Source organism: Dermacentor albipictus, chromosome 7 (assembly GCF_038994185.2).
Source record: "Dermacentor albipictus isolate Rhodes 1998 colony chromosome 7, USDA_Dalb.pri_finalv2, whole genome shotgun sequence".
Classification (NCBI taxonomy): domain Eukaryota; kingdom Metazoa; phylum Arthropoda; class Arachnida; order Ixodida; family Ixodidae; genus Dermacentor; species Dermacentor albipictus.
In genome coordinates, this window is record NC_091827.1 from 38,345,590 (window position 1) to 38,358,684 (window position 13,095).

At 50.4% G+C, this 13,095-nt stretch overlaps 1 protein-coding gene across 1 annotated transcript in view; it reads right to left on the reverse strand.

Annotated features, from left to right (window-relative positions):
• Positions 1-3,581: 3,581 nt before the first annotated feature.
• LOC135905702 (uncharacterized) overlaps positions 3,582-13,095 on the reverse strand; it is a 44,493-nt gene continuing 34,979 nt past the window's right edge. The window contains exons 3-4 of the mRNA XM_065436683.1: positions 4,496-5,501; positions 3,582-3,753 (exon numbers count right to left, since the gene is read on the reverse strand). Of these exons, the coding sequence (XP_065292755.1) occupies positions 3,582-3,753; positions 4,496-5,501 (1,178 nt within the window). The remainder of the gene's footprint in view (positions 3,754-4,495; positions 5,502-13,095) is intronic.

A 13,095-nucleotide genomic window follows, 5' to 3' on the forward strand; every position in this document is an offset into this window, starting at 1 on the left:
ATTTCCAGCGAAGACGACGACGTCATCCAAGTGAACAAGACAGGTCTGCTACTTCAATCCTGCTAACAACGTCTTCATCACGCGCTGGAACGCTGCAGGCGGCGGGCACAGTCCGAATGACGTGACCTTGAAAACGTAGAGGCCGTCTGGAGTGATGAAGGCGATCTTTTCGCGATCTCTCTTGTCGACTTCTATTTGGCAGTAACCAGTCTTAAGATCCATCGACGAGAAGTATTTAGCGTTGTAGAGCCGATCCAATGCGTCAATTATTCGTTGGGGGGGCGAGGGGGGGGGGCGTATACATCTTTTTTCGTGATCTTGTTCAGTCGGCAATAATCGACGCAAAAACGTAGGGTTCCGTCCTTTTTCTCCACCAAGACTAGAGGAGAGGTCCGCGAGCTTTGCCACGGCTGGATGATGTCGGCGCGCAGCATTTCGTCGACTTTTTGCCTTATAGTTTCACGTTCTTGCGTTGAAACTCGCCAAGGGCTCTGGCGGAGCGGTCGAGCGTGCTGTTCGGTTATTATGCGATGCTTTGCAACTGGTGCTTGTCGAATCCTCGATGACGTCGAAAAGCAGTCTTTGTATCGTCGGACAAGATTTGTGAGCTGTTGCTGCTTACTCATGGGGAGGCTTGGATTTATGTCGAAGTTTGGCTCGGGAACTATGGTCGTCGAGGTAGGTGCGGCAGAATCCGAGAGGACAAACGGATTGCTGGTTTCCTCAATTTACTCGATGTATGCGATCATGGTGCCCTTGTTGATGTGCTTGAACTCCTGGCTGAAGTTTGTCGGCATCACCTTCGCTTTCCCTTCATGCAGTCGAGCGTTCCCTTTTGCAACGTATATTTCGCGGTCGAGCAGTAAACGTTGGTTGCTCTCGATGATGCCTTCTACGTCTGCGGGTGTTTCGCTGCCGACGGAAACGACAATGCTGGACCAAGGCGGGAGGCTGGCTTGGTCCCCAGGTACACTCAAGACACGCTGACTGGAAGGCCTCTCCGTCAGTATCGCTTGGTCTGTGGACAGCGTTACCGACTTCGACCTTAGGTCGATGATTGCCCCGTGTTGGTTCAGGAAGTCCATGCGCAGAGTTAGGTCTGGCGAGCACTGTTGGAGGACGACGAACGTCGCAGGGTAGGTCCGGCCACGAACTGTAATTCCTGGGATGCAGATTCCATTCGGCGTTTTGAGGTGTCCTCCAGCTCTTCATATTTGATGGCCGTCCCATGCAGTCTTGACTTTCTTCGGCTTGGCGCGAATAATACACTGATGAGGGAGTAGTCAGCTCCAGTGCCTACAAGCGCGGTGACTGCGTGGCCGTCGCGAAGTACGTCGAGGTCGGTAGTTATTTGTCTTCCGCTGCAGTTAGATCTTGGCGTCGGATCATGGCTGCGTTGCGTTGACCTGTGGATGGTAGGTGGCGTCGTCAGGTCTTGTTCTGCTGGCGTATTCTTGGCTTCCAGGCTTCGTCGGTATGGCGGCGTGTCGTTGCTGCGTCGCCGAAATAGATCTTGAAGCGCCATCGTCGGTGGCGGAGGATCTTCGTCATTTCGACGTACAGCAACCGCACTTCCAACGGTTGCTGCTTTTAGATTTCTGGATAGGGGCTTACGGACCGGCCCCGGACTGGGTCAGTGTATAGTCGGCCTTGAGCCGACAGGTGGCGTCCTGGCGACAGCGAACGTGGAGGAGGACGTCAGTCTCCACTGTATTCCGGCGATGTCACGTGGCCGCTCGCTAAGGTCAATATTTCCCGAAACAGATGTTTGCTAAGCCGCACCGGCGTCATACACACCCATTGTAAACACGGAGGCAGCCGAGGCAAGCAATGGACGCGTCAACACGTGATCAAACATGGCAGCGCCCACGGGATCACCGCGAAAAGGGTCAATAGACCCACTATAGGAGCCTATAAAGCAACTCTACACAGGGTATGCGGCAAAAGGGCTAGGCTCCGCCCAGAAGTTGCACACTTTTGTTTTTGTGTTCTTTTGCGTCATTGCAACCGGGTCAGGCATGTGCGGTGCTCTGTCGACACGAGATGAGCGCTCGGGTGCCTGGACCTACGTCAATTACAGAGACCAATCGGCGCAGGCGGTTGTCTGATCGTCTCGCCAATGAGAGGACTCGTCACGGCAACCCGTGGGGGCCGTGGGGCACTCTCGTAGCCGACGCTCAGCATACACAACTACGCGCACCTGGCACGTGTAGACCGCAAGTGCAAAGATGCAATAAATTTTTTTTAGATTTCGGACGTGTGGTTCTTAATTTTTAGATTTCAAAATGAGCAATTATAGTATATCTGAGAAGGTTCTCGTGATCGCGAAATCAGCCGATAACTGTTGGGGGGCTTGTCTGCTTGCGACGTAACTGTACGACTCGCATTGCCAAGGAGAGAGAGCAAGCGCAATGTTTTGCTTTTTGACACGGGATTATAAATTGTCTGGTACATGCAGTGGAATAACATTTTGCTAACGTGTTTACAGGAGCCTCGTCTACAGGTCGACAACGTTTTCTTATGTTTAAAAAATGTGTTTCAAGGCCCCTTTAAAGCGGAGTTCGTTATATCGCGATGAAAAGCTAGCCAGCACCAGCCGCACTGCTGAACGCACACCTGTCTCATGCAGTGCCAACACAAACAGATTTCCGCCATGTTTCATTGCAGGTTTGTGCAGCAGTGTGCATCTCCTCGCCCACGCCCGTCACGCTGCCCACTTCTAGCATGGAGGGAATGAGCATTACGTCATGCAGTGGGCCGAACACATGACCTCGGAGTCTCTGCGCATTGGCCGATAATAATCGGTTCCCGGTAATCTTTTTTTTTTTTGATCGATGCGCACTCGTTGCTGCTCTGCCGCGGCCATAGGGCTCGTACATAGCACGATTCGTACGACTGACTTTGACTGCCTGACTTTGACGCCGTGCCTCTGACTGCAGAGCGGTAGCAATAAAACCTACCGCGAACCCTGACGTGACCATAACGTGTTGGGCCGACTCGTTTGGCTTCAATCGGGTTTCGCAATGCTCTCTTAGGCCTAGTTCTTTCCTTCCTACGTGCTTTCTAGCCACCACATACATGAGAGGGTGAGAGCATTTTATAGACGCGGTTCGGGGATGGTCACATAACACAAACTACGCTTCACGAGAGGGAGTCGTGAAAGGACACCTTCAATGACCTCGCCTCTCGAACGGCGGAGAGCTAGCGGTTGTATCGATTCGCTTTGTTCTGTTCAGTTTAACTTCATTATGCGAACAAAGAAAAACTGCCGAACTGTTCTCATAATGTCATACCAACTGGCCCCTCACCGTACGCTACCAGTTTAACTTCCTTGAAGATAGATTCCCCCCCCCCCCCCCAAACTTTCGGGGTATTACTCACGGGGGTATTGTTCATTGACATGCGGCTGCTGGGACGATGGGTGTGGAAGATCCATTATGCTCTACGTATACAAGCGGGATCGCGCCGCCCTCGACAATCGAGCCGTGTGTGTACACGCGAGTAATTATAGTCCGCCGTAGCTGCGCCGGGGGCGCCTTAAGTGAACGCAACTCCCAATGCAAGTCTTAAACCACACGTTTTTATTCCTTGGAAGCCTTCTTCGCGCCGCTCTTGTTTTTCGACTTGCCGCTCCTGCGCTTTCCCTGCTTGGTCGGTTTTGCCGCTTTACACCGGAACACGTCGCACTGTCCTTTCTTGACCGCGCCGAACAGGGCCTTGAGGCCCAGCCTCTCGGCCCAGAGGTCGTTGACTCTGGAAGGAGGATTGCACAAACATAGTGAGTTGACGGCTGGCTCGTTCGAAACCGCCGTGTTATTTTTTTTTCATCCTGTGAAGTACACACGCGCATGCAGTTAGGAGTCACGTGAGAACAGAAGAAACTTTGCTCACACATTGCGCAGCATCAGAAGCCTAATCGGCCATATATCCCTTCACAATAAAGGAGCACTAAAGCAAAACATCAAATAAGTTATAACTAATAACGCGTATTCTATCAAAACAACATTTTCGTTAACATATTGCGGTAATAAGTTGACTATTACATGAAAAAATGAATGTCAGTGAATTTATTCTTGATTTAAATTTCGCGCATAAGCTCCAACGCCCGTCCGTTGGTGTGACGCCACAGGTTTTGAAGTGATTTCTTTCGTATTTTTGACACTGGGGTTTCAGTAAACGTTCTCGAAACTTGCTATACGTTCAGTCTTTTGTTCCGTTAGAACGCAATCGAGCCCATCTTTACCGATAAAAAACATGAACTACACTCTAAAACAAAATTACACCCTTTGGGTCGTATCTTGCCATACATCAATAAACGTCATCTCCCTTGTCCGCATTTCCTTTCCTTAACGCTGCGTGCCCGGGGCTTCCCAGTAACGAACGGCATGCGCGTTATCAGCATGGCAAAGCATCGCCGACAGGAAAGTAGCGTGCGCGGCGTTTTCAAGAAAGGAAACACAAGCAAAATGGGAGGCATTTTGCCCTGGGCACTCACAGTGTGGAGAGCGTGTAGAAGACCTTCTGGACCGGCAGGGCACCCGGCGCCCTGCCCTGCGCCGTCACCTCGCAGAAGATGCGCTGCAGGCAGTGAGGGTCTTCGAGGCTGGTCACGCCGAACTTGGCGATGGAGTCGAGGATCGGGTTCCGGTACGTCGGCCCCGGGGCTTCCCGGCGCCTCCTCCCCGCCGGGCCCACGGCGCCGACCGCGGCCACCGGAAGGTTGATGACGCTGGGCACGAGCGCCGCCATGAGCAGCCCCAGCGGCAGCAGACCCAGGAGCAGCGCCAGCGGCCCCTTGCCGCTGTGGTGCTTGCGCCGGTGCAGGTACGGCAGGTGGTGGTCCAGGTCCGGGAAGCCGAAGTCGTCCGCGTAGTCGGCCGCCACGAAGCCCCCCTTGTAGTCGTAGTGGTCGCTGGACGCCGTCGCGTACGCCTTGTCTCCGACGTCCTTGTCTCCCAGCTGGTTGCCTCCTCCGCTGCCGCCAAAGGCGCCAGCGCCCTTGTCGGCGTCTCCTCGGTGAAGGCTGGACGAGACCTTCGAACTCTCGCTGGCCATCAGCAGCGGGTTTCGCGAGGTGTAGCCGTACTTCGTCTTGACGTACGTGGGCGGCGACGTTTCGGCCGAGTCGTAGTCCGCCTTGAGCGCGTCGTTCCTGGTCAGGTACCGGTCCCTGCGGGCTTCCTCCGCGTCGTCGTCTTCGTCCTCGTAGTCGTCGGTGGTGTAGTAGCCGCCGCCGCCACCGCCGGACGGCTGCTTGAAGGACGACGTCGAAGTCGCCCCGTGCTTGAATGCCGCCGCCTTGCCGCCACCTGCCGTGTTCTTGTCGAAGTAGTAGTCGATGGGGCTGTACGGCAGGTTGTACGAAAACGGTCGCGGCGTCGTCGTCGTAGTGGTCGTCGTAGACGTCGAGGAGGTGGCGTAGTAAGCGGCGGCGGCGTAGGCGGCGTGGCTGCTCGGCGAGCCGGAGTAAACTAAGTTTGCAGAGGTCAACTTGTGCGCTGCTGTAAATAAAGTGTGGGGGGGTTGGGAATTGTACGGATGTTACACAACATGATCTCGCTACAAGGGCTGTGCTCTAAAACAAGAGCTGCGCTCTAAAACAAGAGCTGCGCTCTAAAACAATGGCTGCGCTCTAAAACAAAGGGCTGCGCTCTAAAACAAAGGGCTGCGCTCTAAAGCAAGGGCTGCGCTCTAAAACAAAGTGCTGCTCTCTAAACCAACGGCTGCGCTCTAAAACAAAGGGCTGTGCGCTAAAGCAAGGGCTGCTCTCTAAAACAAAGTTAGATTTAAAGTAGATTTAAATGGTGAAATTTAAAACAAATTTCACCATTTAAAATCAAGTGCTGCGCTCTAAAGCAAGGGCTGCGCTCTAAAACGAAGGCTGCACCCTAAAACAAGGGCTGCACCCTAAAACAAGGGCTGCACCCTAAAACAAGGGCTGCACCCTAAAACGAGGGCTGCGCCATAAAACGAGGGCTGCGCCATAAAACAAAGGACTGCGCTCTAAAGCAAGGACTGCGCTCTAAAGCAAGGGCTGCGCTCTAAAGCAAGGGCTGCGCTCTAAAGCAAGGGCTGCGCTCTAAAGCAAGGGCTGCGCTCTAAAGCGAGGGCTGCACCCTAAAACGAGGGCTGCACCCTAAAACGAGGGCTGCACCCTAAAACAAGGGCTGCACCCTAAAACAAGGGCTGCACCCTAAAACAAGGGCTGCACCCTAAAACAAGGGCTGCACCCTAAAACAAGGGCTGCACCCTAACACGAGGGCTGCACCCTAACACGAGGGCTGCACCCTAACACGAGGGCTGCACCCTAAAACGAGGGCTGCGCCATAAAACGAGGGCTGCGCCATAAAACGAGGGCTGCGCCATAAAACGAGGGCTGCGCCATAAAACGAGGGCTGCGCCATAAAACGAGGGCTGCGCCATAAAACAAAGGACTGCGCTCTAAAACAAAGGACTGCGCTCTAAAACAAAGGACTGCGCTCTAAAACAAAGGGCTGCGCTCTAAAGCAAGGGCTGCGCTCTAAAGCAAGGGCTGCGCTCTAAAGCAAGGGCTGCGCTCTAAAGCAAGGGCTGCGCTCTAAAGCAAGGGCTGCGCTCTAAAACAAGGGCTGCACCCTAAAACAAGAGCTGCACCCTAAAACAAGAGCTGCGCTCTAAAACAAGAGCTGTGCTCTAAAACAAGAGCTGTGCTCTAAAACAATGGCTGCGCTCTAAAGCAAGGGCTGCGCTCTAAAGCAAGGGCTGTGTTCTAAAACAAGAGCTGCGCTCTAAAACAAGAGCTGGTTTCCCGTACCTTAAGGATATACCTTTTACAGAGACCAACTTAACAGCAGATTTTCTATGCAGGACAGAAATTCACGCGACATAAAACGCACAAGTTGCCGCACGTGCTTCACCCACGAAAAGTTTGGGGCTTATGCTTAGTTCAGTTCCGTTATATGCCGAAAATCTTTTTGTCACGTGGAAGGGTCTCATTCCAAGCTCGAGGTGATACGCCGGTTGGTTCAAATATAATACAAAGAATTTTCACACTGTCAACAAACGAGACTTCTCATGGGAATTTATCATGGAAAGCACCAGATCGCAAAGCCAAACTATTAAATAAATTGAGCACGGCAACTGCAGCATCTCTATAGTCGTTGAAAATTTAAAAAAATGTACGAAACTGCAGGAGTCGCGAAGGAACAAGCAGATGTCGTCTGCTTAGGCAAAAATATTAAGTGCCTCGTCCAGTTAGAGGAAAACCCCTTGTGATGGAGCATGAAGCTATTGCGCTTAGAAAAAGGTCAAGTGACAAATAAACAAGGGATGGAGACAAAAGTGTATCCCTGCCGCACATCAGGGGTGATGTCAAATTTAAAACAAATTTCACCATTTAAAATCAATTCACAAGTGATTTTCTAGTACAAATATTTTATCTTATTAATGAATTCGACTGTGAGGCCAAGGCAATGCAAAGCTAAAAAAAGCGAGAGAGCGGTGTGAATATAATTCGCCCTGGTACAACAGTTGTTTGGTACGGGCTTAATAAATGCCCCCCCCCCCCCCCCATAAAAAAAGCACCTTTGCCGTCTATATATATTATAGCATAACTTAACTTGTCGGTACTATACAGTACCGACATTATACAGTCAGTATTAAAAATTATTATTGGACGCCTCAAATTAGGGTTGCCATGTGGGGAACTAAGTTTTCGGACAAGAACGATGCCGCCTTCCTTAAAGGGCAACGCTGTTACGCCTTCAACGAATAACAAGTTAGCAAGTGCTGTTAGACATTCCCCGAGTATCTAACAAACGAAGAGCACAAAATCTTCACACTAATGCATCAGGTTCGGGCGCTGATCTCTTTGTTCGTCGCTGACAGTGTTGCGCGAACCTCTTCTGTGGTCACATGGGCCACAAAGAACGCTCCCTGGTAGATTTGGCTTACTAAAGACGTAGCAAAAAAGAGCCAGAATGCGATAATGACGGGTCTTGAAGATTACAGCTAAGCTCCAGTGCAGACAACGACGAAAATAGGAGTTTGAAACTCTTGTCTAACGATGACTGTGACACATTTGGAAATAACCCGTTTCGAAGAATGACCGTTGTACAAAAGGACGATATTCTGGTTGTATATTTCCAATCCGAACTTTGCGCAGTGCGTCTACGCCAAGTCTCGATGTCATTAACTCCGGATACGAAGTGCCAAGGTTGTTTTCTGTAGTGTTTAGAAAAAGTTTATTTCAACAAGAGACGATACGAACACTGAGTCACAATCACGGCACAATTCCCCCAGGTAACATATATGGTAACATATACAAAGTACGAAGCACTGTATACAAGGTACGTTTTGAAAGAAGTGTCCCAGTCCACACTCACTAACATATAACCATACTGACCCACGGAAACTCGCAGTCACACATGAACTACTTGTCACACTACACGAAATGTTCAATATATACAGTATACACAATGGTTATGTACAATGATGGTGTCACTTTACATAGTTTTGTAGCGATGCTATGAGATGTGTGTATACAGAGATGGTCATGCATACGAGAGCACGCAGAATTCACGGGCACCTACATACATGTAAATTCAGTGAATACTTTCGATGACATGGTCACAATAACCAGGCTGGTTGAAAATTGAGCCATGTCCATCAGCCACTGACAGGAAACGGCGTGACCACTATTGAAGGAAGTATTCCCCAAGGAAGATCAACTCCTCTGACAGAAACGACAGTATCTCAAAGTAGAGTAGACAGTAAACAGTATCTCAAAGAGAGCAGAGTATCTCAAAGTATCTTGTTAGATATGGAGCTGTTTCCTGCGATTACTTCGAGTTCCCCAAACCACTTCGAAACGCAGCACAGCTAATTGAGGAATGCCGAAGCAGGAAAGCACATTCCAGAGGAGCGGCCGAGCAAACAAGTTGAAGGCAACAAGTTCACGTGCCAACAAGTTCGTGCGCCGCCGGGATTAGCAGGTGGGCCTCGGACAATGGAGCATGAGCAGCCCTCCCCTTCTCCTCGTTAGAAGTGCATTGCCAGTCTGCGAGGCAAGACCGCAGAGAGCCGCCAGGTGTGACACCGCGACACGGGCGCCTACCATTGGCTGAAAGTGGCGTCATCGGAGCGGACTCTCCCATTGGTCAAACATGACGTGACTTCCAGTGCTCGAAGGGTTTATAAGAAGCCTTCCAGAGAGACCTGAGCATTCTGGGAGATTCCCTGATTCCCTGAATCACCTCTCTCGAACTTCTTGCCGCGGGCCGCAGCGTCCGAGTTGCTGCCGGCCCGTAATGACTGTACGATTGTTAATTGACGCTCACCTCCTGTATATAATGTAGAATAAATCCTCCCAAGTTTTGGTTTTCATCCCGGAGTCCGTCCCTCAACCCCTACAATCTCAAGAAACAGAGCGCGGCGACGACGTCCCGTGGCAACTGCCTCGCACCGGTTACGCCACAGACAAATGGCCCCCGCAACAATTAAAAGTCGCGCGAAGCGGCCACGTGAGCAGCGACCAGATGTAATAAAGCGGTGAACTTCAAGGCTACGGAAACCAGCATGCACGGCCCTCCAAAATAGCAACGACGCATTGCAGCAGCACATGCTTGTTGGATTCTTGAAGGGGGCAGTTTGGACACAGCGAAGATGGGACTATGCCCCACCGCTCTAGTCTGTCACACGTTGGGAGCACTTGCCACCCTAGACGCCACATGAAGTCGCGTAGGTGGCCGGGCAAAAACGACGCCGTTATCGCATCCCACGACACAATATTGGAGCGTGCGCGGCGCGCTGGGTGAACTAGAGGAAGCATTAAGGCTGACATTTTATCCACAACACGGCTTTCGAGAACGTCTCAAGACATACCTGTTGAATATGGCGATAAAATGCCATGGCCGGGGAGTAAAACGCAGGTGAGTTTAACGTTTGTGGTCCGCGATTTAAGTGCACGCCCGGTAATATGTAACGAATTTTTGTGCCAAGGAAATGGCAGGCGAGTTCACGCGCAGGACACACTGATCGCGCTGTAACAGAGGGAGCAGAAATTCCAGGGCAAGCAGCCGGTAGCGGACAGACACGGATGGGAAGGCGAACCCACCACGAGAGCGTGGTTGCCGAAGCTCCGCGCGACAGACCAGTTCTGCACTGCCCGACCAGAAGAAGGAACCAAGAAGCGACTGCAAGGACCTAGTAACCCGTAATGGTGGCTGTACAACGTGACAAACGTATATCACTCGGCTGGAAGATACCGACTGTGCTGAGTACCTTCTTTCTTATAGAGGTAAATCATACCCTTGAACATCTTGAATACGCATAGAACACGTATAGAATACGTATAGAAATACGTATAGAAGCGCTCTCTTGAAGACGGAAAAAGGGACTGTGGGGAATCAAAGAAGAAATAACGATTTTGAAACATTTGGCGCCGCACCTGAAGTATTTTCCTACTCAGTGAAAATTCGTGGGTTACGGGATAGGCTGTGTTCATTGCAGAGATACAATGTGATGTCATTGGCGAAGGCTGTCACCTTCTCAACACCGCTACCAGGCAATGGGAGACCAGAAACGTAAGGGTCTCTCAATACTAAGCGCAGAAATGGCTCAAGGCCGAGCACAGAGAGTACTGGGGATAGAGGGCACCCCTGACGAACACCACGAGTGACGGGAAATGGTGCACCTTGACGAACATCAAGAAATAATGTTTACGGATATGTAATTGAATAGGCATTCCTAATAAGTTCAACAAAATTTGACCAAAAGCCGTATGAGGTCAGTACAATAAATACGTAGCTATGTTCAAGGCGATCGAATGCCTCTTCTTGATCTAGTGAAACGAAGAGACCACGTGCGGACGTGGTCAGCGTGCATGTCATTATGTCACGCGTTACGTAAGAGAGACTGTATATCTCTCTGGCATGGACTGAACATGCATGTTGGTGTCCTATTAAGGAAAGCATCAGGCCTCCCAGGCGTCGGGTGAGAAAAGCTGTGAAGGTTTTGTAGTCAACGTTGAAAAGCTTGATTGGCCTCCATTCATCTGGACAAACTGATGATGGATCGTGCTCAGGTATCAGCACAACACGGCCGTCGCGAAAGCCTGCCGGGAATTCAAAGTTCTCAAAGCAGCGGCTGATAACAGATACGAAAGTGGCACCAATATCTTCCGAGAACGTTAGATAAAACTCAATGGGCAACCCGTCCGGCTCTGGGGCCGAGCCACGCTTCATGAAAGATAATGCTGCCTTCACCTTATCAGCTGATGGTCGTGCCCAAGAACTGTCACGCGCGGGAGACGACGTAGCAGGAAGTGCTCTTGGGGCCGCAGAACCGAAAGCATTCGACTGTCTAAAGAGCGAGCTTCTTGCAAAGCGCAGAACTTCAGGGTGTGCACACGGATTACGCCTGCATCGCCAAGCAGCAGCTAACAAAGTAGACGCTGTGACGAGGCGTTGGAAACGCCTCAGTAACTCACGCTGCCATGACCGCATCAGCGGAGTCAGTTGATTGACCCGAAGGGCAGTACGGAGCTTCGTGGCAGTATCCACCAGTTCTTCTGACGTGCATCGTCAGAGCGCACGTCCTTCAACTGAAAGATGCAGACGCCACTGCACCTTGAGTGCGTCCCATGACTCTGGGTCAGATCTAGAAAGAGAGGCGCGCCAGACTCTTGACAAGTAAGAGCGCGGGCGCGCGTCATGTAGAACGCGGATGCCGAGACGCCGAGGTTTTACCGATGAGAAAGCAGGGAAGCAAACTTCAAGTATAACTGGTCTGTGATCTATGTGTTTAGAAAAGTTTATTTCGACAAGAGACGATACGAACACTGAGTCACAATCATGACACAATTCCATCAGGACGATAACCTTCCAATAACGCTCAAGTAAAATTATGAAATCTTGCGAAGTATAGCTAAACCGACTATGGCTTGTCGTGTTTCTAGGCCCTCTGCCTGGCGCAAGTGCCTTATTAAACTAGCTGAAGTTTTTTTCAAAATGATTCTGTAAGGAAGCAAGCAAAGTGCTCTGTAAACATGAGATGGTGCATGACGACTTCGGATTATAATTTGAACACATCATTTCTCTCACTCGAGAACTGATATCGAAATCGCGTCCCACTATTCATTCGTGGCTTCACAGACAAATGAAACACCCTGATCGCGTCCAACTTCGATCATGGGCATGGTCGAACTTCAAGAACCTTACTATAGACCTTTCTACGGCCCGCATGTTGAATAATAAACCACTCAGAAAGTGGATCTTTCAGTTTCTTCTCGAGAGAGCTAGAAAGATGTCTGCTAGTTTGCTTAATTTATAGTCCGAAGCCGTCTTGCCTACAGCGCAAATTTACACCGTATCTTGCGCGTTTCCTACAAAAGTATTAAAAACGATCTTCAGTAAATTCAACACAGCACTTGCGCCAAGCGGAGGACCTAAAAGTAATGGAACAACTCAGAATGAACTTAAGTTGTGGGTAAAGATTAAACTTAAAGAGTTGCAACACCTAGTTGTCACGTATGCATAAAATTGTAGTGACGTCAGGAGAATATCGGTTGTAATTCTAGGGTGCGATCTTGTGCGCGTTCCAAATTAGAACGGAGGCGGTCCGTTCCACCGAGCCGCACACGACTGGTGAATTTGAACCGTGACGAATGCCATGACGTCAATTGTGACGTGATATCTGCTGTCAATCGTTCCGTGTCGTCTGCTATCGGACGAACACAACGGAACGGACCGCCTATTTCAAGACGTAAAGAACGGACCGCCTCCGTTCGACTTTGGAACGCGTACAAGATCGCACCCCTATAGTACATCTAGCGTACCCATGTATTCTGAACCTGCTTAAGCTAGCGGAAATTGACGGCGCGCCGGAAAGTGTCACGTGCGTACACATGCTACTACATTGATGAGGGTTCCCTCGTTCGCCCAATGTCGACCAATAGAAATGTTCATATTCCCACGAACCCTTTTATTAGTTTTTTTTTATCTCCACATACACGGCTCGTCTATACCTTTCGGACGTTTAACCACTCAAATTAATATTTAAGCCAGCTACGGTTTGACGAACACCATAAAGGGTATAAGTCTGCATGTAAGGCCGAAA